This window comes from Pogoniulus pusillus, chromosome Z (genome assembly GCF_015220805.1).
Source record: "Pogoniulus pusillus isolate bPogPus1 chromosome Z, bPogPus1.pri, whole genome shotgun sequence".
Classification (NCBI taxonomy): Eukaryota; Metazoa; Chordata; class Aves; order Piciformes; family Lybiidae; genus Pogoniulus; species Pogoniulus pusillus.
In genome coordinates, this window is record NC_087309.1 from 77,999,455 (window position 1) to 78,026,922 (window position 27,468).

A 27,468-nucleotide genomic window follows, 5' to 3' on the forward strand; every position below is an offset into this window, starting at 1 on the left:
ACACTGTTCCTGATAACAGGCCAGGATGCCATTGGCTCTCTTGGCCACCTGGGCACACTGCTGGCTCATTTTCAGCTACTATCTATCAGTACCCCCAGGTCCCTTTCCTCCTGGCTGCTCTCCAGCCACTCAGTCCCCAGCCTGTAGCACTGCTTGGGGTTGTTGTGGCCAAAGTGCAGAACCCTGCACTTGGCCTTGTTAAATCTCATCCCATTGGCCTCTGCCCACATATCCAGCCTGTCCAGGTCCCTCTGCAGGGCTCTCCTATCCTCCAACAGATCCACATCTTCTCCTAGCTTGGTGTCATTTGGCCCTACTGGATAGGGCCGGTGGAACAGCCTGTGTTTGCAGTGTTGCTGGTGGCTGCACAGGTGGCATGGGGCAGGTGCAAAAGCCAAATGTGTTGCGACTAGCCCTGCCACCACATGTAATATTTACCATATATTATATTCCAAACTTACCTGCTGCATGGCTGCAAAAATACCACACTTAGAAACATAGTTCAATCACTTGAAAACATAGTCTTCATGGATTTATGAACAAATATGCCTTGCTTCTCAAACCAGAAATGCTGAAATGTCCAGCACAGACATATCACTTTCAGGTATTTTCTACACTGAGAGCTAATATTCAGTAGTAGTTTTGTTGGAATAATTATTTTATTTTAAGGCATGAAATAGAAATACAAGATATCTTAGAGAAATACAGAACTATGTAATTAAAGGGCTACAAGATATGATAGTCATGTAGTTTAAGAAGAGTCATAGAAATAAATGTCTTCCTTTTCCAAAGAGCAAGATGGAACCTAAGAGAAATTAATTAGAAAGTATTTTGATAAGACTGATGTCATACTCCAGGACTCAGTTGTACTTTTGCTCCTGAAGCACAGGATTTAATAAAAACCAAACAAATAAACCACTTTATCCATTGCTTTGTTTTATTGATAAAAGAACTGAAAAGAAATATCTAGCACACTGCTTCCTTAAAAATCAGCAAATATATCTTGAAATCTATACTTCCACATACACAAACTGAAAGTTAAAACTTCCATTTATAGTACACTAAAACTAGTAGGCAGAATTTCTTCTGGGGGGACAGGGGTGACATCTATTAAGCTTTATCCTATTCAGTAGTAATCACATCTATTTCATCTTAGGGAATTCTGGAGAAAGGTTTCACACCAGGATGACCTCCCAGGCAAACAATGCTACTGTGACACTGCAGTACTCCCACAGCTCAACACTTTTTTTTGCAGAGTCAACAGCACCTCCCAGTTTGGTACCACCAGCAAACTTGCTTATGGTGTAACCAGATCATGGCTAAACCTGTTGAACAGAACTGGCCCTAGAACTGAGCCCTGAGGAACACTGTTGATGGCTAGTCATCAGCCTGATGTAGCCCCATTAATGACAGCCCTTTGAGGCTTGTCACAAAGTCAGTTCTTCACCCAGCAGCACACCATAAACCCACTCATCCCACAGTTTGACATGTCCAGAACAATGTTGAGAGGCAGTTCCAGAAGCCTCATTAATATCAAGAAAAGCTACACCTTGCCTTCATCCACAAGATGCCAGACCTAATGATAGAAGGCTATCATATTAGTTAAACAAGACTTCCCCTTTGGGAACCCATGATGACTGCATCTGATAATTGCATTGTTGAAGCACTTTTAAAAAGCATCTACTGTGCTCTTCCTATGTATCTACACTCAACGGATTTGTCTCATGGATTTATCCAGGAATGCAGAATTACTGCTTTTTTTTTTTTTTTTTTGCCTGTGCTCCTGACTCCTCCAGATTGTATCAGGTATTGCAGAAGATTAAGTCATTCACAGGCTCTGGACAGAAATACATTTCTTATGGTTGCAGACTTACAAAACTCCAGTGTGTACCTTACACACTGAAAGCTTTCTTTTTGTTTTCTTGCAAATTTCCTTGACCTTTCAGAAGAAATCGAAGACAGAAAACAATTACTGAAAGCATCAAAATACACTGTGAACAAGTTTAAAAATAAAGTGAAGCATGTTTTTATTAATGAACACCAAATAAGTGTAAATATCTGGAGCCTCCAAGCTTATGTTGAAAGAGTCACATGGATTTCTAAGAACCTAAGGCCCACAGAAGTTACTGGAACAGCTTTAACAAATTTTATCATCCTTGTAAAAGGATAGGAATGAATTTACTTAATAGATTCACTGGATTGAATCACAGCATGTAATAGGAGATTTCAGTGGAGCTGTGGGTCAAACTGATTTAATTCCTTTCACGTTCACACACACAGAGGCACAGAAAAAGGCATCTTGTTGAAGTTCCCTATCATGCATCTTCTGGAAAAAAATGACTGTTAGGGGTTCCTCCACCTCTTCTTCAGATAACTGGTAAATGCACACAGGACTGCTTCTTGAAGTCTGCTGCTGTGGAACACCCACAAAGGGATGAACTGCAGGACACATGCCTTCAGAATAATCAAGCAAAAACAATACAAAGGTAAAGGGTTAAAGGAACCTCTTGAAAGAAATTAGCAGACTGTTAAGACCACAGTGAAAGATCACAGAAAACATTAAACACCAAAGCTTTTACTTTATACTTTCAGTATATTTGTTTCTCCTAGAGGTGAATGTTCATTCCTCTCAGATTTTAGCAAATCTGTTCTCTTCCCTGTGCTTTCATTTAATGTTCATCAACAGCTGCTATGTATAAATATTTATTCTCTTTATTTAGCTTGGCATGCTAAGGAAATTATGTTCATGTGGTAGCACACTCTGCTTTTAGCTTCTTCACCACTAATAACTTTTGAACCTGCTGGCTAATTTCTGTAAAGGCGTAGGGATCTCAGAAATATTCCTAAGAGGCTTGTGACAAGCAGCAGCTAGAGAAGGGATAAAAATCAACCAAATATCAAACTTAGCTCAGCTTGAGACATGAAAGTGGAGAAAGTCACACTGTGCTGATACCATTGTGTACTTGTGTATTCCTCTCTTTACAGTTTACTGGTGCCTTAGCAACCTTAACAACCTATTCATTGTTTCTCAGTTGATGTTCAACCCTAAGTTCTCTGAAATCAGCTGAATCACCTGCCGAGCTCAGACAGGTTGATTCAGTCTTTGAAGCACGTTTACACACACACTCTCGAATTCAATTACCAGCATTTCGTGGGCTAAGCATCCAAAAATCTGATCTCCAGAGGTGACATAATTCAGTGATTCACGAACAAACTCTTCTGCCGTCTTTGTAATAAGACCAGGTTTTTGGTACATTGTCATTGGAGTAGAAATACCAAAAGGGGTCACTACCTAAAATAAGAAATCATAATAGTATAATGTCATCTAACACTTACATAACACTGTTCACTATGAAGAATACAATGGCAACTAACAAATTGTAACAGATATTTGCAATGGGTTAAGGTACTATGTGGAGTAAGTAGTGGCACTGTGACAGAATAAGGAAGAAACACTGCATACAGGGAGGAAATAGAGCTTTGTCAGGGTCACCCAGCACTTCAACAAGGATGGCCACACTGCTCAGATACAGGCATCTCAGATATACTTGGAGAAATCGTTAAAACAAAGGCAAATATGGTAAGGTATAGGATCACCTGTATGATAATTCCCTTTGCCTTGTACTCTGCTTGCAGTGCTTTGGAGAAAGTGCTTATAAAAGCCTAGAATAAAAAATTAACATAGGAAATTATGTTCTTTCACATATACTCACAAACATATGTGACTAAGCAACACACAACCTAAGGCACAGTGCAGTACTGAACACCAAAGACTGGAATTCTTCAAGACAGTTTCTGCTAGGACACATAAACAGTTGCAAAACTAATCCTTCATCTGCACCAAAAAAAAGATCAGCCTGGAATTGCCTCAAGTGAGACATGAAACAAGTACTCCTGCAGACAAGTCTGAAACACTATCAACTAAACTTTTTAAAGAAACTGAAGTAGTCTGTTTTGAATCTACTTCAAGTTTTAAATAACGAGAAACTTACATTAAGAAGAAAAGGAGGAAACTGAAAACTAGGCTTTCTTACCAAGAATAACTAGCTTTTTCCTTTAAAGCTGAACTTAAGCTGTGTTTCAAGCAGCTGTTGGAATTTTTCATTTGAAGCAAACCTGAGATAAGTGAGTTGCTTTGGGAGTTTCCGTGAAAAACCATTCACTTCCCATTTTTAGAGCTCTGGGGTTTTAATGCACAGAAAAAGGACAAAGTGAAATCTATGAAGTCAGCCATCACACCGCCAAGCTGATTTCACTACCCGGAATTTTATTGTTGGCTCCCTAAAGCAAAATCAAGCACTTTTGTGCATCTACAATTTTGAGTACACTAGCTAATTCAGTCTAGTAAAAGTTATCATTTCCCAGCACAAGGACAGAATGTTAGCACTCTTAAATCAAAGGCAAAAGTGTTCCAATGGTCAGACATAACTTCACTTGCATTTACATAGCTTCACTGACTCTTAGTTCTCAGTGAACAACTGACTTAGGTGCTGAAAACAGAGCCCCGGGTTGCTGATGCAAAGATTTTGGTAAACAATTTTTCATAAAGCAATGTAAAATACTCACCTTAGAAGCTGAGTACGTTGTGTATAATGGACAAGGGAAAGTACCCAGAGCAGAAGACAGATTCAGAATGAGACCTTTCTGTCTGAAATTTAATTTGAACAGTTATATTCATTTTACACTCAACAGTTTTATAGTAAAAGCCTGCACAGGTGGACAACAACTTTCTTCCCCAAAAGGAGTACCTCTCCTTAATAATATACTGTAGGCTACAGTTTCAAAAGACTCGATTTTTATAGTTTTGTTAGGTACAATTAAACCAAAATCAGCTAGGAATAATGTCATAAGTGACATTTTAATACTTATTGCAGTGAGACCCATGGGAACATCATACACACTATTGTGCACCTAACAGGGCAAAACATGCAATCAAAGATTTTATGCTTCTAAGTAGTTGGTAGGATCCCTTTGATTATTGGCCAGCACATTCTTTTTCCTGCTCCATGTATCTGTTCTTGTAGATTTCCTATTCACAGCACCCCACACTAAGCACTGAAAACAATTCTTTCAGCATCAAAAAGGAAAAAGAAACATCAAAACAATTAAGCAGTAAGAGCTTATTTTGTCACTGAAACAAAAAAGCATGCACTGGCATTTAAAATGTTGTAGTTAATGTTTTTTAGAAACTCCATCCAAAGACCTTAACTTATGGTTTAAGGACCTCTATGTCTAAAATACACACTGGACTGGAGAAAAAAGGATCCTCAGCTACATAGCTGAATTAATCTTTCTGATATACAACAGGTATTTCCAGAGCTTGAGAAACATTATTCCAAGCATAGCTACCAGTTTTGGAATAATTCAATCATATATTCAAGTTATATTTCTTGCCTAATTAGACCCATCACATGTCATTTCATTTCTGCAACTCCTCACATTTTTACTGGACATACACCTACGTTTTAGATTTTCTGTTTTGTTCTACAGTTGTCTGACAATTTATGGCATTTACTCACATAGCACTGACAGCAACAGAAAAAAAATGTTACTGATTGACATACTATAAAGTACAGAAGTTAACTGAAAAAAGCATATCTGCCACTAATAAATGAGAAGGAGCAGCTAAAAGCTATCGCAAATTCTACAGGGGAGAAAAGAAAATTTACCTTGGTTCCATTTGTTTCAGTATTATTTTTGTCATCTGTAAGACAAGTATGTTAAGATCTATATCCATTCTTCCTCTTTCTGATTACCTTTTTCAACTGATCTTGTTCTACTCACAAGATTTTCCAGCTGTACATGCCTAACTCATATGTATACAGTAGCACGTTCAAACCTTGGCACAATATTTCTGAAATGCAAATGGCCTGCAAATTACCTGAGTTGCCCAAAAAATCCATGTATCAGCCTTCTGAGCACTTACCCAAGACTTTCCAATAGTATCTGAATATCATGACTTTTCAATACTGAATCATGACTGTTAGGAACACCATTAACTTCACAGCAGCTTTGCATTTTTGTGTCTGTCTGCCTGAATGGTAGTTCAGGCACAGATACCAACTGAGCCCAAAGCAGCTGCTCACATGACTGCACCCCTGTGCTAGTTTGAAGCTAGCTAGAATGTTTTGGTGAGAAGAACTAGATTACAGGCTGTGAAAGGAAAACAATGGTGATGTCTACTTTGCTCATAGACTTGCTGAGAGGTATAAGAACAGGAAATAAAAACATAGATAATCACTTCTCTTCTGCTGCTGGCGAGCTCCAAGCTGGATCTCACTCTCTAACCTCATCCTCCCTTTTCTTTTCTAAACCCCACCACACCAGCTCTCCCCTTATATAGTGGACATGGCATCATTGTGGTACAGAATATCTTCTTGACTGACTCAGCTGACTGTGACAGATTATGCAAAATTAATAATCTATATTAATTTTTATTTCCAGGTGATGAGTGTTAATAACTATGAAAACTGCTTATTAACATTAAAACTCATCAGAAAACTTACTCAGAAGGTTCAAAAGAAACATATGGTTTGGAAATCATGCAGGGCACAGGCAGAACTAGAACACTTATCTCTTAAAGTGACAAACACAAACATTATACTAGAAGATTCTTGTGGTTAATTACACTGCTTATGCACTAGAGGGCACAGGAAGCTCCTTTCTGCTTATGGCAGAAGGCAATTAGTGAGTCACAAGTGGTTTGAGGTATTTACTCACAAACTATTATCAGACAGTACCTAAAGCACATGAAGGAGTTGCTGTCAGAGTTTCCCAGGCTCTTTTCTCAGGAAGCTGGGAGTCTATAGCATAGTCTCTGACCTGGTTCCTCCAATTCAGCAGAACCTTGCAGTGGGGCAGGCAGGATGCAATGCGATGTGCAACCTTGACACAGTGTCACACTGGCTATACAGGCCAATCACACGCAGGCATTTAAAGCCTGTTCCTGGTAAGTCCTCCAGGGAATGGCGTTTCCAGGAAAATTCAGGATGCAGTGAAGCAGCACAATGCACTATCTGTTCATCCCTTTTATCAATATCCACCCAAGACTAATGGGCCTTTGGACACAGATTAGCCAATCAGAATGCCACTTTGCCAAGCTTGACCATATTAGGTGAGACCAGGGCTTTCATTTTCCTTTCCTGTGGTTGCTTCCTCCAGCACAGAAGGAAGGGGAGCAGGGAAACACACCTGGGCAACCCAAGGCATGGATAAGCCCATTTTGGCCTATTGGGCCTACCACAACAATGATTACGATGGGCATGGCCACTCCCAACTTCTTGAGAAGAAAATTAATGCTATTCTAGATGAACCCAGGAAAACTTAAATCAAGAACAGCAGAAAGTCATGAAAAAACAACAATTTTCTGCTACTAAAAAGAGCTTTACTGTCTTTCTTAATGCAATTACTGAATAATCTATTCTTGTTTTAACAGTGTAACACAGGTGAGTCACACTGGCTTGGGAGAGAGTGAATTTCCAGGAAAAGTGGAAAACATGCTTTTGTGGTGCTGATTATATGTGGGAGCCAGGCATACCTGGAGTTCAGGGACCTCATGCTAGGAGTGGTGATCAGGATCCTGACAGGAATTAAGGCAGTGAGTGGAGTTAAAAAACCAAACACACTTAAAGATTATTTGGACCTAATAAAGATAAATGCTGGTTTGGAGAATGATTTCTTGTATTTTGGAAGAAAGAGAATGTTTATGAAAGAATGAAAAGGACATGGTTGCAGCAGCTGGAGGGAAGAAGTCCCCAGGCCTCAGTGAAACAGAAGACGTTGTTTCTGAGGTATGTATATGGTGGTAAGTGATAAAAGAAGAAATCGTTTGCATCTAGTCTGAGATGGTACCAAATATTAGCCTTTTTTTTAATTCTTTTTTGAGACACGTATATAGAGCATCAAATATTGCAGATATTCCTGTTCTTTCAATGCATACAGAGAATAAAACCTAGGATCAGAAAATTCAACAAATACTTTGTGGAAGGATTTGTTTCAATTGACTGACATGGCATGATTTAGTATCTGAAGTCATTAAGCAGCAGTACAGATTTGGGATGAAAACTCTGCTAGCCAAAGAAACACAAACATCTGTTGATAATTTTTGTGTCATGTTTAGAATGACAGTAGCCAAGGTTTAGATGAACTACAAAGCTCTTTTTCTGCTCTTGTTCATGTTAGCATGCAGCTTGAAAACAGCAGAGCAATACAAAGCTTAATCAGAGGTAGAAAGGTCTTCTAAGAGAACTAGCCAGCCAGAATGTGCACTGAGAGCTAACAACATAGAACTGGGAGTCAGTCCCTTGACTTTCTGTCCTGCACTGATACAAAAATCTTTTTGCAGAACAAACTTGTGACCAAAAAATGCAAGCATGGTATAAAAAAGTTAAGCTGCAGGTCTTAGCGTCTTGAAGATTTTGATTCTGAAACACATCTCCCTGTTTAGCATAACAAATATGTTTCTGCAAAATGTTTCTAGCTGCATTTCAACTGAGGAACTGTGTTAAAACATTTCCAGTCAGCTTGATCATTTTTTTTTCCCAGACAGTAGAAACAATTGAGGCCTTAGAATAATACTGACATTCATGCTGAAAATTACTATCTGCTGATAAATTAAATTAAAGTATACAGGAAAACTAGTTGGTCACTCTTGTGTAGGAATTACTTTTTTTCCCAGTAAAATACATTATGGAGTAGAAGAGATGTGAGTGTATCCCATACCTTTATAACAGAAAGTATGTTGCAGTTGATGAGATTCTGCAGGAAGCAAAACACCCAGTAAGTTCACAATTAACTTCAGAGAGTTTCAAGCTTGTCCAGATAATAAAGCCAGCAATTACACGACAACTGCTTTTCATAGATTCAACCAGGTTGGAAGAGACCTCCAAGATCATCCAGTCCAACCTATCACCCAGCCCTATCCAGACAACTAGACCATGGCACTAAGTGCCTCATCCAGTCTTTTCTTGAACACCTCCAGGGACGGTGACTCCACCACCTCCCTGGACAGCCGATTCCAATGGCAAATCACTCTCTCTGTGAAGAACTTCCTCCTAACACCCAACCTATACCTCCCCCAGCACAACTTAAGACTGTGTCCCCTTGTTCTGTTTTAGAGCATCTTAGCTTGCCTTGATTGACTGCCTGTGGTGTGGGATGCTCAAAGGCAGGTAACTTCTGATTCATAGACACAGCATTTGAATCTGCTTTATGTCTCTGATTCTGTGCCTTCAGTTTTGCCCAGCTACATCACTGTGTGTGGCAAAGCCTGGTGTCAAGGCAGCAATGGCACCAACAAATCAAGCTGGATGCACACAGATAATAAACTACAGAGGGACCAGGCAGAGAAAGACTGAATGGGTCTCAGTGACAGTTACGCTATTTGTGCAGCAAAAGCACTGCCACTTAGGGATATCCTCCCAAAAATCAGCAAGCAAACGTAAGTCCTAGCAGCAGCAGAAATGTCATCATATGGCTTCAGCTCTGAGAGAAACAGTATGCTTGGGAAATCTCTGATTTGTAATAGATGAAAATATGTGGGTCCTGAGATAGGTGCTAGTAAGAAATACACTTAGGAATTACGTTTTCTTCATGGCTAATACAACAGAGGTAAATAACGATAAGGCAATGAAAAACTAGAATACATCCTTAACCCTGTTAAATTACATTAATAAATCAGACCCATGCCAAATGGAAACTATGTTTAAATTAGATTTCTTTTTCTTTTTTTTTTCAAATACTCAGGCAATGATGTTCCAAAGAAAGTAAGTTTTAACAATAAGTACCCAACATTTCAGCAGTGGCTGCAACTACGCTGGACTCAATTACATTCACTAAAGGTGAGGAGTGAGCCAGAGGGGCTGCTGATCCCTGCTACAACCAGGTCAGCTGTGCTCTCCCCTCTGTTACTGGGAGGTAAAACTACTTGCTGCAATTTAGCTAAAATCTACAGTTCTTTCTCTTTTGCAAGGTCTTCTGAGCAATGAAAATAAGTCAAAACAGTCTCACATGGGCCTGGGTTTTACCCCACTCAACGGAACAGTTAAATATATGTTGATTGTAGCAGTGGCAGAATCTGTCCCTTGTTAAATGGAATTATTATTCCTCGTTGTTGTATCAGGAGTAGAAACCCACAGAGTAATCCTACCTCATCTATGTCTGGTCCATCAAGGAAACGGCACGGAAGAGGATTATGAAGCATTCCAACGTTGTTAACTAATCAAAGGAAATACAATTATAAGAACCAAATCTAGACAAAGTGCATAGCTCAGCTACTTAAAGTAATGGCTTCTCCTCCAAACTCAGAAGCTTTTGGCCTATATGAGAAGGGAAATGCTGTTTAGCATCGAGGCGTGTTCTATGCTGACCAGTGCTAACTTCAGGGAACAGAAAAACTATCTGTTGCTACAGTTCAGGACTTTGTTTTTGTTTGGGTTTATTGTTAATAGTTTTATTTGTTTCACTATTAAAAGGAATATTTTCTTAAAAAAAAAAAAAAGAAAAAAAACAACATAACCATCCCCAAAATACATGCTTTTGTTGTTACTGCATGGATTATAGCAATTAGTGTTAGCCACAGACTCGTTCTAGATTGAATATAAGAATTGTACACATCTGTAAAACAACCACTAGTGAAAATTAAATCCTTCAGACCAGATAGGGACAAAATCACACCATAAGCTGAATGTTGCTTGTACAGTGGCAGAAAAGGTTTAACAGTGAAGAAATCACTGTACAAAGAAACAGCTTTTTGAGAACTCTAATTCACTTTTAAATGTTGTCCATGGTAAGTAATGTTCAAATTCATTGGTAAACTCTATGCTTGGCTTTAAGTGTTAGCTAACGAGTTGCCCTGACACATCATTTATTCAATTCTTTGTTTAATTCATTGCAGCCCTAAAATACTCTTCAAATAACAGACCTTAATGACTCACCCAGAACACCAATATCCAAGCCCTGCAGACTTTTTTCAATGTTTTCATATACTGAATTTTTAGTGAAATCTGCTTGTATAATCTTCACCTTTTGACCTGTGGTCTGCTCTGTAATTAAGAAAAAAAAAAATAGAAAACCTCTTTCCATCTACCTAGAGAGGAGAGCTGTAATTAAGTAATGAGAGAAACAATCAGTCTCATTTAGCCTGCTATAAAGTAAGCAATTATTTAGACTCTCTAAGAAATATTACAACACAAGCAAAACACTCTCGCTGTACTCAGCTGTTTTCAGGAAAATGGCCTGGCAAATATAAGATGAATTTATGCCCTGAAATCAGTGGAAGTCTCCTAAAAAAAAAAATTAAAAGAAGAACAAGAACACAATCAGAAATAAACAACACAGGACTTCTCTTGGTTATCATACTATTTATAAATGAACACTGTCAGCATACATGAGGCAAGTGAATATGGGTGGCAGATCCTTTACATAAGCAGTTTTACAGGATGGTTTGAAAGTGTTTTCATGAATGAGCTGAATATTTTAAGAAACAGAGCATATCTTTTTATGCATGAAAGGGGGGAAACTGGATGTGATGTAGGGTTTTCCTCCACGTTGTTTCCAAACAATTCCTCTCCTGATATGACATTTGTACTCCTGTAGGCTGAACCTTCCTCAGGATTTTTCAATACTAGAAGGCATTTTAGGGAGGATATAGCTTAAATATTGCAAGGTCAGTTTATATAGAAGGGAAAGGGAAATATGTGTGATTATTCTAGTGTCACGGCTATGCAGAAGTGGAGTCCAGCTGTACATTACCATTTTCTCACCATTTGATTTATTGTTCCTATTTTCCAATAAGTTTCATAAGGAAAAGAGGTAGAAGCTTTTATTTATTAATTTTTAAGAGCAAATTCTCCTTTAAAGCAGCCCAGCAAGGTCTCTTCTAACTAGATGTTCACATTGTAAATTCATGTTAGTAAACCTGCTTTCAAATTTCATAGGCAACCTGAAATCCAGATGAAGTTTGCTGAAAATGTGACAGGCAAAGCTGGGAAATGCTGGTAGATGTTTGGAGTGCAGACATCCTTTAAGTAGCAGGAATTTAGGGGCAAGTGGATGGCAGAATATCTGCTTTGGCTTCTGCCTGGGAAACTGCCTTTGCTTGTTTGGAGCAGCAGTAAGCATTGCGATAAATGGTATCTACACAGAAATCTTGTCTTATCCTTTGGTGCACATTTGGGACTTCTGCAGGAGAGCAAGGCTGGCAGAAAGACAGCTTTGGGTCCAGCAGGCCAGTTAGCAACAAAACAGAGCTTCTATTGGAGGATGAGTTAAAGTCATTCCTCCTTGCTTCTCAATACACTGCAAGTCTTAACAGCCTTACACAATTTGGGTAACGCAAGCAGTCTTAGGAAACATCAAACACTCTGACTCCAGATATGAAATGTGGGTTACATCTTGTGTGTAATTTTAGAAGACATTTGTCTCCATGACAGATGAAAGCAGGAAGGAGTGCCTTTTTCCCTTGCCCTCTTTCCAAGCTGCGGTTCTGTGTATGAAAGGGATGAAACACTCTTTGAACCTTCAACCTATAAAAGCAACTCTAGTGGGAAATGACCCCCTCATGGTTCCAGGCTGGGGAAATGGTACAACTATAAAGAAAAAGACATTGTGAGTGTAAAGGCAGCGAATGGGAAAGAACAGAGCAACAGCTGGAGCAGACACCTACAGTGACCTTCTGATTGAAGAGCTGTATAAACCAAACGAGATGGTCTTAAAGAGTGTAGTGATGTTGTGGCCATCCTTCTTGTGGCCAGTCAGGAGGACAGCCAAAACTAAGGCAATATAAAAATGAGGATCAAACAAACCATTTGGACTTTCTCTGTACCACCTTGTCTACAGAACTGTACTGCTGCAACCAGCACTGTCAGCCAAAAAAACAAGCACTCCAGATAACTTTCTTCTGTCTCATTTAAGAACAGAACAATACATTAAACCCCCATAGAATCATAGAATCATAGAATCAACCAGGTTGGAAGAGACCTCCAAGATCATCGAGTCCAACCTATCACCCAGCCCTAGCCAGTCAACTAGACCATGGCACTGAGTGCCTCATCCAGTCTTTTTTTGAAGACCCCCAGGGACGGTGCCTCCACCACCTCCCTGGGCAGCCCATTCCAATGGGAAATCACTCTCTCTGTGAAGAACTTCTTCCTAACATCCAGCCTATACCTACCCTGGCACAACTTGAGACTGTGTCCCCTTGTTTTATTGCTGGTTACCTGGGAGAAGAGGCCAACCCCCACCTGGCTACAATGCCCCTTCAGGTAGTTGTAGACAGTAATAACATCACCCCTGAGCCTCCTCTTCTCCAGGCTAAACAGGCCCAGTTCCCTCAACCTCTCCTCATAGGATTTGTGTTCCAGGCCCCTCACCAGCTTCGTTGCCCTTCTCTGGACATGTTCCAGCACCTCAACATCTTTCTTGAATTGAGGGGCCCAGAACTGGACACAGGACTCAAGGTGTGGCCTGACCAGTGCTGAGTACAGGGGAAGAATAACCTCCCTTGTCCTACTGGCCACACTGTTCCTGATGCAGGCCAGGATGCCATTGGCTCTCTTGGCCACCTGGGCACACTGCTGCCTCATCTTCAGCTTACTATCTATCAGTACCCCCAGGCCCCTTTCCTCCTGGCTGCTCTCCAGCCACTCAGTCCCCAGCCTGTAGCACTGCTTGGGGTTATTGTGGCCGAAGTGCAGAACCCTGCACTTGGCCTTGTTAAATCTCATCCCATTGGCCTCTGCCCACCCATCCAGCCTGTCCAGGTCCCTCTGCAGGGCTCTCCTACCTTCCAACAGATCAACACCTGCTCCTAGCTTGGTGTCATCTGCAAACTTACTGATGCTGGACTCAATGCCCTCGTCCAGATCATCAATAAAGATATTGAACAGGACTGGGCCCAGCACTGATCCTTGGGGAACACCACTAGTGACTGGCTGCCAACTGGATGTGGCACCATTCACCACCACTCTCTGAGCTCTGCCGTCCAGCCAGTTCTTGATCCAGCACAGAGTGAATCTGTCCAAACCATGAGCTGCCAGCTTGGCTAGGAGGTTCTTGTGGCAGACAGTGTCAAAGGCTTTGCTGAAGTCCAAGTAGACTACATCCACAGCCTGCCCCACATTCACCAGGCGGGTAACCTGATCATAAAAGGAGATCAGGTTGGTGAGGCAGGACCTGCCCTTCCTAAACCCATGCTGGCTGGGCCTGATCCCTTGGCTATCCTGTAGGTGCTTTGTGATGGCACCCAAGATGACCTGTTCCATGACCTTGCCTGGCACTGAGGTCAGGCTCACAGGTCTGTAGTTTTCTGGCTCCTCCTTACGACCCTTCTTGTGAATGGGAATCACATTGGCCAGCTTCCAGTCTTCAGGGACCTCTCCAGTGAGCCAGGACTGCTGATAAATGATGGAGAGTGGCTTGGCCAGCTCAGCTGCCAGCTCTCTCAGCACCCTAGGGTGGATCCCATCCGGTGCCATGGACTTGTGAGGATCCAAGTGACTTAGCAGATCCCTTACTTCTTCCTCATGGATTAGAGGGGGACTGTACTGGTCCCTGACTCCATCCACCACTTCAGGAGTCCAGCTGTCCTGGAGACAACCTGTCCCACTAGTGAAGATTGAGGCAAAGAAGGTGTTAAGCACCTCTGCCTTTTCCTCATCCTTTGTCACTATGTTCCCATCTCTATCCAGGGGCAGGTCTTCAGAATGAGATAACAGTTCAGCAAACTGGAACACAAAAAAAATAATTTCCAGTGTTTCTTAGGTCTTTCTCTCTCTGACAAAGATTCATGGCAGTATTTGATAAAACAGGAATTTCCAATGCTTTTTAAAAGTCCTAAGCATGCAGAAGCAACAACCCTAAGTTTTCAAACATCAGGATGACTTATAATCTCTTTTGAAAATACAGGGAAAACAAATTGAAAGAAAATAAGAAACTTTAAATGAGTGATTTAATCTGATGCTTTATAAAATGTAACATCAAGAAGGATATATCTAACTCCAGACTTCAAACCACTCGGGGACCTTACTTGTCAGACAGTATGTGCTGCCTTCTGAAATTCACCAAAATAGTAATAAATTGGGATGAAGCACAGACTTGGTTAGGACATGTGGTTTGTCAGAAAGTCTCCCTTTCTATTTAGAGCATTATGAAGATCTTCTCAAAATTTGAAGTAGCAAAAATGAGTGATCAAGTGACACAAGAACTGTTCTCCTCTAAGACTGCATTCGTATTCAGTGGAAATTCTCAGAGAGAAAAGCAAAATGAGAACTTATTTTAACAACAGAAAATGGTTTTGTGGTTGTTGTTTTTTTTTTTTTAATATTTAAGATGGTAGAAATAGTATAAGTTCTGTGTGACCATAAGTTCTCACTACATTTTCGAAGTGTTTTGGAGAAATATATCACCTCAAAAAAATATAAGATAACTCCATTTCAGAAGTAACAGGAAAATAAAGAAGAAAAAGTAAAATGAATGAAGGTAAAAGCAGAGTTGCAAAAGATGATAGATGATGCCAGGAAACACATACCCACCAGAAAGGGGGGTGTAGGGGGTGTAGGGAAGACAGGAGAATTGGCACTGTTTATCAGAGCACTTAGAAAACTATCAAGACTTTCAAGTGCTCTGTTGTGTAATACTGCATATTGGGAAAACAGTTCTGAGCAATGACATTTTGTCCTCAAGGAATCAGTAAGACACAAAGAGCATTTTTAACAGCCTTTGAGGGTGAAGGAAGAATGTGCTGTTCAGTAACCTCAACTAGTTACCTGCTTAGCTCTTGGAGCAGGAAAGGTGAGAGGCAGAGGACACAATACAGCAGACTGGAAACTGAGCACAGCTAAAGGAATTAGTACCTTCACAGGTCTTAGCAGGAGCAAGGCACATTTGGTTCTCAGCTGTATGGGGTGATGATTTTAGTTCACTGCTTTATTTGATAACAACAGGCCAAGTGGATGGCAATGTGGAGGTTAGTCCCAATGCTTCTTTAAATAAATGTTTTGTCACTGGGGATTTCTGCCTGCTCCAGCTCTGAGAACAATTCTCAAGCACACCTGTGGCACAACATTAAGATCTCTGAAACTGCTCAAAGTCTAGACTCTAGATTTGCGTTATTCAGTATCCAGACTGGATGCTGACAGTGTAATAAGGTAAATAGTATCATCAGTTCCAAAAGGGAGGCAAGTCTTTCAACCATGTTGCCCATCTGACTGCAAAAAGATGCATGGTGTAGCTACTTAGAAAAATGAAATGAATAGTAATGTGTCCAGTCCTGAAAAAACAAATTATATAACCTATGACAAACTTCACACACACACAGAGCATCTGTCTCTCAATTTCTCTCTGTCTCTCTCTGTCTTAATCTGCTTTTACGTTAGTTCAGCATAACAATAGTTCCTTGGAGCAAGACACTGCTTCTTCAAGCAGTTTATACAGGAAAAGTCAGTGAGAGTTGGTAAATTTAGAAAACAATACAATCATTCTGGTTTAACTTTCTGCTGCAATTTTTGTTTCCATTGTGTATTACTTCTATTGTGTTATGACACATAACATCACAGTAAGCTTATCTCTTCTTTCTTCCCTGTTACTGCTTAATTACAGTAAAATCTGAGTGTGAAAATTGGATTCAGCAGAACATTTTCAAAGTTTTAGCATACACCCACAGCCAGAGTTCCCTGCTGGTTTTACTGGCCTCCAGGTCAGATACTCTGTACTCCCTACCACTATATCTTCCTCTCTTTCTTTTGTGCCATCTGTGTACTCATTTGCAACCTGACAGATGACTTACTCTGAGCTTCAGTCAAACCCCCATGAGAACAATTCTAATTGCATTAGAATATGCCACCAATTTCAGCAAGTTTTGGGGAAGAGTTTTTATATGCACAAGTCAGATGAGTACAGCATGGATACCTGAGCTCCTGGGTCACACTGCCCACCTCCCTGAACCTTGGATTACATGCACAAGCCTGCTGCAGTCAGTGAAGCTTCCTTAGGTGTGAAAAGTACCAGGTCATTTGTGCACAAGCAGTAGAGTGTTTGCAGGGTAAGCTATGTCAGCAGTACCTTTCAGGTCATGGCAAGTCCTTCATTACATGCTGCCTCACAGTTCAGCACAATATAGTCTCAAATAGGAAGGTAGGCAGTGGATGGCCTCATAATAAATTGTGGAATTTACAGTATGTAATCTTTTCAGCCCTCCACTACATTTTTTTCTTTCCTTACCCGTGTCAGTCTCAAGAATCTTAGTTTTCATTCTTTGGTTTTGATTATAATGTACAATGCAAATAAACTGCAAAATATCTAGCCTTTTCTGGCTGGTTAGTACATTTTGTTGTTGTTGTTGTTCAGGTTTCATATACTGCAATTCTTTACCATTCAGCTGCAAAGAATGACATCAAAGCTGACCTAATTCCCACTTTTTTTTTTTCATATCTATGTATGTAAAAGGGGCTAGCATGGGCCATAATTAAATTGGTCTTACAGCTACCACTGCTTAGAGAGACTATTCAGGGAGTTGGTGCTTTCCTCCTCCGAAATGCCTCACTTGTCAAGGGAAAACAAACCTATCCTGGCAAAAAAAGGGAGGGAAATTTGACAGAAAATTTCAGGGTCCTATGCTTGATTTTGGTAGCTGTGTATCCAGAAATTACAGACTGTTCAACCATGTCTAGTCCACTACGTCACCTTGAGAGGCACTGCTTTCTCTGAAGGTGAGTATCCTGTTGGAGTCAGCTAACCCTGATTAAAAACAAACCTTTATGACAGAGTTATAGTCTTGGACAGACACAAGCTTAAGAGATAAAGCTGTGAATCAAGGAATCTGATGGATGGAAGTCATGTGTAGAAAAAGAGACAGTAGGAAGAACAACCTTGACTCAGCAATCTTTAAACTTAATGGAGCAGATAAACTTATTTGACTTCTAAAGACATCCTAACTGTGCTGGTTTGAGGCTAACTGGAATATTTTAGTGAGACAAATTAGGTCATTTGTTGTAAAAAGAAAATAATTATAAAATCTCTATCATTCATTTGTTTGTTGAGAGGGATAAAAAGCCAAAATGTCACCAATTTGTCCCACTCTGGCCTGGGATGCTGGATCTATTCACTCCCTCCCTAACTCTGCTCTAATATCTCTTCTGTTAATCTTGGCTAACACATAACAATGTAACCTTTACTAGTTGTTCTGTTTGTCTGGTAGAGGGAGAAAGATAGGGCAGCTTTGAGACCTACTGGGCAGTTTCCTTTGCTTGGGAAGGAGTTCAGATTTCTGTATTATTTCTAATTTGTATATAATTGTAATACTTGTAAAGATATTGTGTATATATGCTGGTAAATTTTGCTTTGCTGTGAATATAGTTTCATCCTACTTCCAAGCCATCTGAGCTAGTCTAGTAAATTCCAACAGTGGTGGGGGAAGAGTTCCTAACCCACATCACTAACCATCAATCTTAATGTAATTAAGCAAGCAGTTCTATAGGGTGAATGGCTAACTTCCTTTGAAGAAAAGAAAGGGAACACTGATTCTAAAAATATGCTTTAAACTGTTTTATAGAAAACCAAAATGTAACTATAAAACCTTTGAAAAACAGCCAGACAAAACCAAATCAGGTACCATGACTTCATTTTGACTTCTCCATTGCCTAGCCTAATGGTAGCATCTTCCTAAGCATAAAATGTTTAACAGATTCCTGCAGCAACTCTAGCTGATTACACCTCCTTTGCACTCTTTAGAGATTCTAAGGACAGATAAAGCTGATGAAGAATCCACAATCACTTTTCTTTTTTTAATCAAATCTACTGTGCTGCTGGAATTATAAAATATCTTTTTTAAGTGATGCACAACTCAAAGGTTCAAGCACCATTATAATACCAATATTTTTTTGGTAGTACTGGAGCAACACCTGTGATTAAATCTGTAACAATATCTGGAGGTTCTACTGTACCAGATACTGGACCAAAGGAAGAGATTTCCAAATGCCTGTAAAGCCAGCAGTATGCTAAACGGGAAGGTAAGTTTGATACAAGCACTTACCAACTTCAGAGGCTACTCTCTGCAGTTTTTCAAGAGTTCTGCTTATCATAACTACATTTAATCCGCGTTTTGCCAGCTACAAGAAAGGAAGACAGAAGTTGTTAGGATACAGTAAGATGACAAAAAAAATCAATTTTTTCCCAGCAATCATGATTTCTTTAAAAAATGTTTTCATTCATCTGTCACCTGCTTAGTGGCTAAACAACAGATATTAAAGCCATGACAAACAATAATCAGTTTTCTAACAGTCCTCCAAAAACACCTCCTGCACTGAATAATCTTGGACCCTTATAAGAAAAAAATAAAACCACTGAACAACAATCAAATCCCACCAATATAAGCAAAAATAAACTATCTGAGCCAATTTCAAATGAATGAAATTCTTCAGAGAATGAAAGCAATGTGACATTTCCCAGTAACATATTTTTGTTTCTATACAGATTTTGAAGGCCAAATATGTTGAAGACTTCCCAGTAGTTTTACAACATCACCTTTCACTCTCACATATTTTTTTATCCTGAGGAAGTAGGCTAAACATATTGAGCTGAAGGATCAAGAGTTTGAAAGGATTTGGACTTCACAGAAATAAAATCTGGTTCATGTCAAATGGATAAATTTTAACTGTTTTATTGTAGAATTGGGGTTTGGGTGGTGGTGGTTTTGTTTTGTTGTTGTTGTTTTCCATCACATGCAGACAGAAAATAAAATAGAAACCAGGGGGGAAAGGTTAAGTCTTCCATAAAAACTCAACATACAGCCATACAAATAGTCAGAGTTTACAGCTGTGTATACAGTCTGTTTGGTATCACCATATGAAGACCAAAATCAGAACAAACAGAGATCAGCTTTTTCCTCTTTTCCTGAAGCCTCCCGTTCCCATCAGCTAAAGAGTTTTAAGTAAAGCCTGAGAGAGTTACATGGGCCCAGCTTTCAAAACTAAGTTATCAATGAGTGGAGGCTGAAGAGAGTTGTATGCATAAAGAAAGGAAAGATGAAGATGAAACTAGAAAAATGCCCCTCAGAACAAGCAGAAGGAAGGCTAAACTACTCAGTATAAAAGATAAAGCCAATGTCATCTGAATGTCATTCTGAGGCCTGCTCTGAAGAGGAAATTAACTGGTGCAGGCCACACACTGAAGACTCATTCATTTCCAAAGTTGTCTCCTGCAATGCATTCTCCTTAAACCTGTTTGAAGGAAACAGTTTGTCCTGTTGGACACTTCTGACACAATGAAGAGAATTCTAAGGAATGAGGGCTTTTGTTCAAAATTTGCTACATTGAAAGAACAAGTGGCAGGCTCTCTATTAAATGCATCAGCAACAACCACTTTCATTTTCAGCACAAAGGCTGTGCTCACACTCCTGTGCTCTTGGAGACCACATAACATAATTGACTGGTGCTCCAGAGAGACCAGCACAGACTCACTTAGCAGTTTTGAAAACTTCTTTAAAGAGTTCCATTTAAGTTTTCAAGAAGAGAACAGTAGCAGATTTTCCTTTGCCCACAATGAACTTGGCTCAAGCCATTTCCAATCAGACACATGGTCTCTGTTTCCATGGTCACTTGCACATTACTCCCACTTGTGGATATTTGGATGGTGATGATTTTAATTTTTGTGCCTTCAGATCCAATACTAAATACTAACTCTACAAAAAATGAGCAAAGTTCTGGTTCACTGGGGTTCTCAGTATAATCTTGTTTCTGTCTCCATATTTCATTTGGTAGAAAAATCCCTTCTAAAAGTCAAATAAAAAGTTGTTCCTGTTTCTGAGATTGCACTGTGTTTCAGATAAAAGCACATGTTTGTGGAAGTCTTAGGTAATTTTTAACTGTCAGGGAAGAGCCTTTCCCTTGCTGATGTCTTACAGACAAACCAGAAGTATAAGACTGTAGCAGCCACTTCTCAGGGCAAAACAGGATACAGACCTGACTACTCTTTTTTGCTTCCTCATCCACATAGAAAATGTACAGCCTTTTCAGAAATTAGGTTATGTATGACATTGTTACTACCATGCAATTCCAGGGCACTCTCAAGCAAACAAAAGGAACCGTGCATAGGAAGGAAAAGTTAAATCAGATTTTAACACTACCACGTTTGAAACTAATGTAACTCTTTATGTATATTTCTTCATCAGAAAGCATTTTTCTGAACATACAAAGCCTTTGGACTTAGAGGATGGTATTTCCCCAGGCAAGTAAGAGTAAGCACTGTCTTCCAGCAATACACAACTTGAAGCTGGTTGGGTTAGGAAATACTGACTCCCAGTGGCAAAGGACTAAAATGCTCCTGAAACCCAGTCTGCCCAAATGCAAAATCACTGACTCCAGCCACAATGAATTATGATAATTGAGTATTTAGAAACGGGGCTGATAATGTAGGGAGATCAAGCAGAATCTGCAGGAAAACTTGTATTATACTGCTAGTAATACTGAGTACAATTTCATTAAATGAAACAAAGCTTTATAATTTGAGAAACTGTTGTATTAATAAATTAATGCAGTGCCCTTCTCAAAATGGTTTGCTAAGCACTAGCCTAACCTTTGAGAGAGTTATAAACTACTAACTGCAACAAAAATGATGACCATGCGAGCTGCCAACATCTTGGTTTCACCTTAACATCGGAGGAGAAGCACACAGGGGTTAAACTATAAATCTTGGAGTACAGCCTGGTCTCATCCATAAATGCATTATGTTTGAGATGCTAAGTCATCAACAGATACCAAAGTGCAGCTATAGTTATTAAACCAGAAAAACAGAATAAATAAGACTGCACCCATACCTGAAATGCTAACAGCTGAGATGTGACAGCCTAGCAGCACGCTCCACTCACAGTGGATTTGATTTTGTTCCTTGTCGTAAGTGTGGTGAGTGTAAAACTCATCAGCCCAAGAATTAACAGACCAAATCTAACAGAAACCTGGCTTTTGGAAAAAAAAGTATAGCTAACTAGATCCAAAATCCCAGTACTCTGACATCACAGCAGTCAGCTAACAGGTCAGGGTCTTTATGCTCAAGGTCAGTCCTGCAAAATCATCCTGATAGAAATACTGACAGAGCCTTCCTAGAGGATAAGCTCAAGTTTTTGCACACCTGCCTCTCTATGCAAAACTGGGAGAATGAATTGACAATAACTTGTTCTGGAAACTCTGTGTCCTAGCACCAACAAAGTAGAGTTCTGAGATAACACAGTTGCCAGGCCCTCCACAAGACAGGTCTTGAGCTTAACAGACTTTGCAGAGCCCTGTATCTAGCTGAAAAGCTTGGATACAAAGGTACTGAATCAATAAATACTGTAGTCTTTGTCTGGTCCTCAGTCTGCTGGATTTTACACAATGAACCACCTACTGGGATTTCCACATAAGATGCCAAACCAAGAAAGCCATGTTACACTCACCTTCCAAAACACAAGAATTGCTATCCTTAGTCTCCTGTACCATATGCTATCAAAAAGTGTGGAGCGTTTACTTTAGTAGTGAATTTTTATCAGCCTATGCCTGAAGTCAAGACTTCAGAAAGGAATGAATCATTTTGTGAGCTCAAACTCTAGAAGACCAAACACCATGGCCATCAAACAAGTGTTGCCTTCACATCAGCCCACAACAACAGTAAAATGTACGCCTGAAGAACATCAGAGAATTTTGTACTCTGACATCAGACGAGCCAGGCAGCAGTGCTGAGCCAGGAACTCCCAAGGCACACAGCCATTAAAACAGCAGGGTCAGGATTATTTATCCACAAGCCACGCACAAGTGTATGCTTTGACCTCAGCCATCAAGATGACATGCCAAACTATGAGCTCATGTGGTGTGGGCCTGGGATCTGCCCCACGGAGAAGTAGCTGAGCACAGCTTCTATCAAAGGGATCACCTGGGGAGGAAGGTACATCTCAGCATGGATAAAGATGGCTCAGTCATGCCACAAAAGCCAAAAATAATGAACAAATGCTCTGCAAAATCTAGCCAGTTCCAGGAAAATGGGTTGTTTAAAAATATAACACAGTAGCTTTATTTTTTCCCCATGGTATAAAGCAGCAATTTCCATGCTATAGCTGGCCTTTAAAATGGCATTTACTCTAGCATAACCCACACAGCACAAAGAAAGCAGAACAATGGCAGAGACTCTGATTTAGACATTCAGAGGTTCCTGCAGACTTCACGTGGATAAAATATCTTCAGGTGCTCATGTATAAAGTTAGTTCAGCAAGCTGCATGTACAGGTGACTACAACCAGAGGTGTGGCGTTAAATAAATGTTCAAGCTTTTCTGATTATTCTTCTCCCTGTCTCAGTGCTGTCCCTTTCCTCTCTGACCTGTATATTTGCTGGGCCCTTACCATTTTCTTACCGCTACAACAACTCAGTATGTAGACAGAAGTCAACATTTTCCCTTCTTTTCCATGGGACAGCTGGTAGTATTTGTTACAACTATGCCAAATCTTACACTATAATACCTGGTATGTGGTTTTGTGCTTTCTACTTTCAAAAGTAGTTATCATATTCCCTTTCCCAATAATGAAAAAAATATATAGCTTTATATACAGTATATAAAAATACATATTGTATATATAAAATATATATACAACATATTAAAAAATACATATAGCTTTAAAAATTAGCTTTTAAATCCTGTAAATTAATTAAAAATCCAACTCTTTTTCCTTTCCTGTGAGATACATTGTATAATTTATGGCAGAAATCATCACATTTAAACTCTTGCATATTACAGTCTGCTAATTTTCACCTGGTTACCTCATCTTTGAGGACAACAACTCATGTTTCCTTGCTGTTTATCTTCTGGAAAGGGAGCCAGCTTTGAAAGAAAACATCAAAGAGAAAATCTACTGTTCAGCCACTATCAGTAATAGCAAGGCTGGTACAAGACAGTACAAGGCCACCCTGCCTTCAGTGTTGATTAGCATGGATGAATAGAAAGGGGCTGATGTTGTAACTGCACAGCAGCAGCTACAGGGACACCACAGAGCTCCTCTCTCCTCCTGCAGCCTCCTAGAACTACAGATTCTTAGTTAAACCATTAGGTTTCCTTATAATTTCCATAAATTGTAGTTTACAGTAATTTACACAGGTTTCTCACTTGTTTGTTGCTTCAAACAGATATTTCAAACATATTTGCAAGTGTAAAGGCTAGACATCTACATTTTGTATGTTAATGCTAGACCACCCCACTGAAAGTAAAAAAAAAAAAGAAAGAAAAAAAGAAAAAGGCAGATTAGCTGCTTTACTCCAGGGTATAGGACAGTTCAGGAGACTTCCTACCCTCAAGAAAGTTAAATCTTTTGGATTACTCATTCTATTTCCATGGTCTGACAAGATCGATGAGGCATGAATGACTTTCCCCTGAAATGCAGTACTGGTTTCATTTCAGAACTTCATTAATGCTATTCTGCACACAGAGAGGAGGAGAATAAACAAATTTTACCAATTTACAGAGGCTGATGGAGGGGTTGCAATTGCCATTGTGTTAAAACAAACTTAAGGGTACATAATCTACCATACCTCAAAGGAGTATGCTTTTCCAAGTCCATCTCCTGCTCCTGTGACCACTAGAGAAAGTACAAAAAATAAAGACTAAATTTTGTGTCTCTGCTTTAGCTTGTTCTTCCTTGAATTCTTTGATCTTCATCATCGACATTTTTTGAACATTGCAACCTAAATTCTTCTACTGATGCACACAGAATCAAACTTTTTCAAAACTAATGACCTTACGACCTTGTAATGTTTTACTTAATTTAGCACTTTCTGTCCTCCAACAGTAAACAATCTGATACAGTACATAGATATTACTTTCATCTTCAATGGAGTCAGCAACAGACTACAAGTGCCTAAGCACTGGTAGAATTTTCTCCCATATACATATTTTCACAGGTTCTGCTTTGCAAGTGTATATTGGTGGCAGAATGGTAGGCCAAAGGACTAACTACTGACTGAGGCTGACAGACACTTTCTCATGTAAGAAACCTGTAAGGAAACACAACAAACTTAACCATTATCTACAAAATGTTCTTCCTTCAGAGCTGTCCTACTCAGGACTTTGGATTTAGTGTTAGTGGGAAAGCAAACAAGGTCTGGCATTTGTAAAGCACCCTGGACTTTAAATGTTCTGCAAACAAATACCTAAAAGGAACTATAGTAAGAAATTTTTTATCACCTTAGAAATAAAGAGGGAAAGTAGCACAGCAATTCCAATGTAAACCTGGAAAATGTTCAGAGCAAAATGGAAAATAAGTCAGTATGAAAAAAATAAGAACTTCTAAATTGCAAGATATGTGGGGGAAGGAAAGTGAGTTTGAACAGTTGTTTGTTGTGAACAGAAGAGCAGTTATTCTCTCATTTCACAGAGACCCCTCAGTGAAGCAGCAGTGGATTCTGAGTTTTCTAACAGACTTGCAAACGAAAAGCAAGAGCCTGTAGTGAAACAAGCTTCCGCCTGCCTACTTTAATTTTCATAATTCTCATCAAAATGGTAAACAGAAAAGCTTTATGAATTTGACTGGACCCTGAAGATTTTATGTTTGTAAAGAGGATAGAGCAAAAAATGACCACTAAGGAAATAAATCTCTTATCCTTCAGCAGAAACAACGATTTTGCACAGAAATTTCTACACTCTGCTCTTCACCTCATGAACGGAACAGGAGTCCTTGCCTCACTTAAATCAAAACTAGACCTACTTGTATCCAGGTAGGTCTTCTGCACAGGGGTGGATTTAATTTCTTACTAATCAGCTGTGAGATCTGCTTACTGAACTTAATCAGTCCAGTCACATCAAGTTTCTAATGCAAGGCAAAGGAATTAACCACAAGTATATGGTTCAGGTCACTTCTCAGTAAGATGTCATCACCAGTAACATCTGTAGCCCTGACACTCAGAAACTGTAGTATCTGTTCATTTTTCATTCATACTGATAATCTAATGAGTTGAAGAAAAATAGCAATGATCAACAGGAAGATTAGTAATGTTTATTAATCACTTATTTTATTTTATGACAATGAATAGTATCTTTTAAAAAGTACTGCCAAGTTACAGCCTACTAAGTTTCTAGGCTAGAACAAATTTGACACATTATTGGTACTATTAAGGACAGCTCACCAGTCTGGTGGGGAAAAAAAAACCCAACAAACAACAAACAAACAACCAAAAAAAGCCCACAATGGAGAAATGTCACTGGGAACAAAGAAAAGTTGCTTTGAAATGTGGAGATCATATGCCACATATGAAGTATTTGTTTCACATATTAGGAACCTGGGGATATGGGCAATGTTACTAAAACCAAAGCATTTGCAATAGATAGAAGCTTGACAAGTAGGAACTGAAGGAGAATTCACATCTACACACCAGGTGTGCAAGATGTTATCAGCTTGATTATTTTTCTATTCTCTCCAAGCATGCAAAACCTTCAGGCTTATAAATTCTGCAGTTACCACCAGACAACAAAACTAAATTAAGCAAACCACATCTAGTGAAAACTGTATTTTGTTTTGAAGGGACAGGGCAAGTAAAACAAAGGACAACTGCTCCTGATTAGTAATGAAACATTTCACTGCTCAGTTACAAGAAAAAGAAGGTGAAGAAGTTTCCTTTACCTGCCCATTCTCCCAGCGACCGAAAAAAAGTCTGAGGTAAAGCACTCCAGATATGTCGGAAGACATATTTCATAAATCTGATGCATTTTACCAGAGTACAGAAAGAGATAAGGCCCCCAGTAAGAGTGAGTAGCTGATGCTGGAACGCTTCCATAGTGAGCGCAGGCAGTGAGCTACTATGACTCCGTCGCTCACACTCAGGGAAATGCCTCTTTCCAGCACACTGGAAAGACTCTGAGCACTGGCAGAGAAGGGAGACGTCTGATCAGATCACGTGGTTTTCTTCCTCTGAGTAATGTTAAGAGTTTAGATTAGAAAAACATCTCTACATTACACCCAGATTTGTAAACTGCTGAAGAAAACTAAACAATGATTTCTGGTGCTTGCTTCAGAGGAAAGATTTCACTCTTTGGAAACTACCCAAGATCTAAAAGGGAGGGAAACGTATTTTCATTGTTATTGTTTAGGATTCACAAAGACTAAAGAGGGCTCTAATTCCTGAATAGGAATACTGCAAACCTTGGGGATAATATACATTGGCACTATTCCTTACAGCAAAGGGTTAAACTCTCGTCCAAACAGTTCCCACACAAGTTTACACTGAAACCAGAAAAATAGATTTATCTGCCAATTCTGAGACAAAATAATAAAAGGTTACTAAAGTCATCCCATTCTTTCTATCAGTATTTTGTAACTTCTCACAGACCTTTCTGAAAAGAGATAAATACCATCACACCCATTTTACAAGTGGTGCAATTATAAGATGAACAAATGACGAACAATTAATGAGGGAACAGAACTTTCAGCTTTTCTAAACAAGGTATGTTTGAACTAGCATTGAAG

The 27,468-nt window shown here is 39.5% G+C and overlaps 1 protein-coding gene across 1 annotated transcript; it reads right to left on the reverse strand.

The window, feature by feature from the left end:
* Window positions 1-919: 919 nt before the first annotated feature.
* On the reverse strand, window positions 920-26,800 carry HSD17B3 (hydroxysteroid 17-beta dehydrogenase 3). Its single transcript, XM_064176526.1, has 11 exons — window positions 26,626-26,800; window positions 24,542-24,588; window positions 19,028-19,103; window positions 10,935-11,042; window positions 10,148-10,215; window positions 8,722-8,757; window positions 5,670-5,704; window positions 4,567-4,648; window positions 3,598-3,663; window positions 3,143-3,292; window positions 920-2,454 (listed from the first exon to the last, which is right to left on the reverse strand). The coding sequence occupies exons 1-11, from the start codon at window positions 26,777-26,779 to the stop codon at window positions 2,344-2,346; spliced, it is 933 nt and encodes a 310-aa protein (XP_064032596.1). The 5' UTR covers window positions 26,780-26,800; the 3' UTR covers window positions 920-2,343.
* Window positions 26,801-27,468: the final 668 nt, after the last annotated feature.